The 5,000-nt window shown below is 40.7% G+C and overlaps 1 protein-coding gene across 1 annotated transcript in view; it reads left to right on the top strand.

The window, feature by feature from the left end:
- The window catches only part of LOC122255902 (acetylcholine receptor subunit alpha-1-A), a 210,739-nt gene that overhangs the window by 193,210 nt on the left and 12,529 nt on the right, over window positions 1-5,000 (top strand). The window contains exons 6-7 of the mRNA XM_086548459.1: window positions 270-424; window positions 1,799-1,998. Of these exons, the coding sequence (XP_086404585.1) occupies window positions 270-424; window positions 1,799-1,998 (355 nt within the window). The remainder of the gene's footprint in view (window positions 1-269; window positions 425-1,798; window positions 1,999-5,000) is intronic.

Raw genomic sequence — 5,000 nt, 5'->3', positions numbered from 1 at the left:
GATCTTGTCAGCACAGATTAAAGCACGCCGAGGAACACCAATAACATATGCTAACCAGAGTACACCAACCATGTCGACTTCGTTTCATCAAACATAAACCCTCCGATTGACCCTCTCTCCCTTTGTTTGACTTTAACTCCCTACCCAGAACAGGTTGACCTTGTTTTGCCGAGCATAAATCCTGCAAATGACCTTACGCCTATCCCCTCTCCGACCTTGTGCCACAAGCATAAACATTATTTTTCACCTTATATCTCTCTCCCGAACAGGTCGACGTAACCAACAGAACGGCTGATGTTGACCTTACAAACTACATTCCTAATGGCGAGTGGGAATTGCTGGAAGCGAGAATCATTAGAAATGTCATCTACTATTCATGTTGCCCTGAGCCATTCCCGGACGTCACCATTACAATAACCATAAGGTATGTTGGAAGAGGAAGTGTCACTGCTTGCTGGAAAAGAAGGTTTCCACTGACAGCAGAGTAGGAGGAGTAGGTTGCCAATATATACGTCCCTCTGGTTGAGGGTGATTTTGTTGTTGTTGTTGTTAAATAGTGTTTTGACCTAGTTTATCTATTGAATCTTTCTCTTTGGACCTGTCTCCACCCATTACCACCTCATTTTTTCCTTTCTTCGCTGGAAGACCCTTTACTGCAAATAAATGATAGTCTTAGCCCACTGTCTCTTCCTTATTTCTCTAAATGCCCTCATCCCCCGTCCCAAATCCCTAACTGCAAATACTCAATCTCTTTTTCTCTCTATATCTATTCTAATCCCACAATCTCTATCTCAAAATACTTTTATATCTATTAAATCCCCTCCTCTTCTCTTTCATCTTCCACTTCTCATCTACCGTACTCTCTCCGCCTTCTCATCTCTCTACTGCTCCGATCGCCTCTCTCACCTCCCATCTCTCTATCTCCCCCCGCCTTCTCATCTCTCCCCTCTGACGCTGGCCTCTCTCACCTCCCATCTCTCTATCTCCCCCCGCCTTCCCATCTCTCCCCTCTGACGCTGGCCTCTCTCACCTCCCCTCTCTCTATCTCCCCCCGCCTTCCCATCTCTCCCCTCTGACGCTGGCCTCTCTCACCTCCCATCTCTCTATCTCCCCCCGCCTTCTCATCTCTCCCCTCTGACGCTGGCCTCTCTCACCTCCCATCTCTCTATCTCCCCCCGCCTTCTCATCTCTCCCCTCTGACGCTGGCCTCTCTCACCTCCCATCTCTCTATCTCCCCCCGCCTTCTCATCTCTCCCCTCTGACGATGGCCTCTCTCACCTCCCATCTCTCTATCTCCCCCCGCCTTCCCATCTCTCCCCTCTGACGCTGGCCTCTCTCACCTCCCATCTCTCTATCTCCCCCCGCCTTCTCATCTCTCCCCTCTGACGCTGGCCTCTCTCACCTCCCATCTCTCTATCTCCCCCCGCCTTCTCATCTCTCCCCTCTGACGCTGGCCTCTCTCACCTCCCATCTCTCTATCTCCCCCCGCCTTCTCATCTCTCTACTCTGATGCTGGCCTCTCTCACCTCCCATCTCTCTATCTCCCCCCGCCTTCTCATCTCTCCCCTCTGACGCTGGCCTCTCTCACCTCCCATCTCTCTATCTCTCTCCGCCTTCTCATCTCTCCACTCTGACGCTGGCCTCTCTCACCTCCCATCTCTCTATCTCCCCCCGCCTTCTCATCTCTCCCCTCTGACGATGGCCTCTCTCACCTCCCATCTCTCTATCTCCCCCCGCCTTCTCATCTCTTCCCTCTGACGCTAGCCTCTCTCACCTCCCCTCTCCCCCTTCTCCCCAGACGGAAGACCCTATACTACATGTACAACGTTGTCCTGCCGTGCATGATGATGTCGGTACTGACGCTGCTGGTATTCTGCCTGCCGCCGGACTCCGGGGAGAAGATCGCCCTCGGCGTCACCGTCCTCCTCGCCTTCAGTGTCTTCATGCTGGCCATCGCCGAGAAGATGCCCGAGACGTCGGAGTCCATCCCGCTCATAGGTGAGGATGGCAGTAGTTATGATGATGATCATGATAACGATTATAAGGACAGTAACTAAATCAATTATGTTAATCATTATAGGGATAACGCTGGTAATACTGATATTTATAATAATAAGAATAATAAAAGTAATAATGTTAATGAATATGATAATAGCAATAATAATAACAAAGATGGTGATAGTAATAATTATGATAATGATATGGATGATAATGGTAATTATAATGATCATAGTAATGACCATGTTAGTGATGATAACGATGGTAATAATGATATTGATAATAATGATAAAGAATATAACAATGGAAAAATATAATGATAATAATGATAATGATAATGATGATCATGATAAGAACGACAAAAAATTATATTAGTGATAATAATGCAAATAGTAATTTTGAAGATAATCATGATAGTAATAATGATGTTGATAATCATAATGATAATAATGATAGTGATAACAACTATGACAGTAGAAATAAGGATGATGATATTGATAGCAATAAAAATGCTGATAATTATAAATAATGATGATAATTATAATAATGATAATGATGATAACAATAGTAATAATGATAACAATGATGACGTTGATAATGAAACTATAATGATGATAATGATATCAGTATCAATAATGATAGTAATAATGATAATGGTATCATCATTACTAACAATAGCAATTATGATAATAATGATAGTAATGATAATAATACTAATAATGATAATGATAATGACACTATCATCATTACTAACAAAGATAACATTGTTAATAATGACAATGATAATGATTTTAACATCATAGTAGCAACAACGATAATGATAATAAGATAATAATGGTGGTTATAATGGTAGGAATAATTATCATAAGAGTAATAATAATAATAATAGTAATGATAATGGTGATATTAATAATAATGAGGATAATAATGATAAGAACAATAATGATAATGATAGTAAGAACAATTAGATAATTGTCATTATTATTATCATTGTTGATAATGATAACATCAATTATAAAAATAATGATAATAGCAATAGTGATGATAATAACTGTAACAACAACATCAATAATAACAATGATGATAATCATAATAATTAAGGATTATAATAATAATGATAATGATAATCGTGAAAATAAACATAATGATGATGATAACCACGATAACAATAATAATAGTAATAGTATTAATATAATGATAATGTTAGTAAAGATGATAGCAGTGATGATGATGATAACGCTAATTTAAATGTCGATTTTTTTTTTTTAATAGCACTATAATCATTATAACTAATGGTAATGATGGTGATGACGATGATACTGCTGAAAAAAATTATGATAATGATACTAAGTAAGATTAACTGAGAAGTTTTCTAGATTACAGCTTTTGAATTTTGTAACATGAAATATCGGCTGAATTCGGAATTGCCTTGTTTTCAACCTTCCTGTCAGAGAAGGTTGGCCAGAGAACAATGGGGTGTATTTTTAGCTAACATCATTATTTCTAATTTTTGGTTGTCTCGTTCTTTTTTATTCTTCCAGTTATTTCGTCATTTTGTTTTGCTTTATTCTTAAGGTTGTTTCCTCTTTTCTTTTTTTTTATCTATATATTTATTTGTTTATCTGTTTTGCATTCTTTTCGTCTTTTCTTCGGGAAGAGACCAAAGCAAAGGTCACCGGAGACCAAACTTCAGGCCTGAGCGAGCAACTCAATCGAGTGTGTGATTATATTGTTGTCTGATGTCTTAGCGTGTTGTTTGATGAGCTTGTTGGCACGTGAGAACAAGGAGACAAGGATGAGGAACTAGGGAGGGAGGGAGACGAGAGGATGAGAGAAAGAGAGATAGAGACAGGGAGGGAGGCAAGAGAGAGAAGGGAAATGTAAGAGAGAAGGTGTGTGCGTCAGTGTGTGTAAGAGAGAGAGAGAGAGAGAGAGAGAGAGAGAGAGAGAGAGAGAGAGAGAGAGAGAGAGAGAGAGAGAGAGAGAGAGAGAGAGAGAGAGAGAGAGAGAGAGAGAGAGGTGATCAAGTTAGAAAGAGACAAAGTGGAGGTCATTATTCACTTATCTCCGGCATTAAGATTGGCTGACTGTGGATTTAGGGGGCTGGAGCCCGGAGACCGGAGGAACTGTCCGGGGAAGGAGCTTGTGACACGCACAGTATTGCAGATATGGTGAGGCAGACGTTGGTGGTTTTGATAAGAAAATATGTATATATAACGTACAAAAGGAAACTTTGATATAACTTACACAAAATTACGTAAATTAGACACAAAAAGGTTTGATCTTATCTTGAAATACACAACATATATTTTGGTTAGAAATATAAAATCTAAAAACCGTGCTTTGTCCTCAGAAGTGAAACGGACGTGTCAATGAGTTACTATTTCGAAAATGAATATGACTGTGAAGCAAAAGAATATATTTTTCTGGGACTGCTTTATGTGTGTGTGGGTGTGTTTGTTTGTACGTTCTAGTCTGTATACTTTTGCGGTCGTCTCAGAAAATGGGGGACTGGCAATTCGCTTCTCGTCAGTTATAGAGGCAAAACAATTTGACAAGGAACAAATAGTACCAAGTTATCTCCCAGAATGGCGAATGTAGCTGTGTGACTTCTCAACGCCGCCCCCCCCCTCCCCCCCAGCCAACCAGCTTGATATGCAAACAGCGCTTTGCAAGCTCTTGAGCTGGAATCGAATTACCAGCTCGTACATACAAATCTCGGTTCCCTTGAAACCCTTCTCTCAAGCCAGTGTAACTTATCCCAAAATAGGAAGCAAATCTTGCTTGACTTGCCAACTCTCTCTTTCTTCCCCTCTCTATTTCTCTCCCTCTCTCTCTAAATCTCTCATAACCCCCCCCCCCTCTCTTTTTCTATCCCCCTCCCCTCTCTCTCTCCTATAACGTTAAAGGTATACATGGAGTCGCAACATGTTGGAGAGAGAACCTGAAACTATCTTTGGTTAATATGAAAGGATTTATTGTGGATTCGTTGCAGAGGAATC

This window comes from Penaeus japonicus, unplaced genomic scaffold (assembly GCF_977035675.1).
Source record: "Penaeus japonicus unplaced genomic scaffold, GWHDUDI00000001_assembly GWHDUDI00000020, whole genome shotgun sequence".
Lineage (NCBI taxonomy): Eukaryota > Metazoa > Arthropoda > Malacostraca > Decapoda > Penaeidae > Penaeus > Penaeus japonicus.
This window is presented reverse-complemented; position numbering and strand designations above follow the sequence as displayed.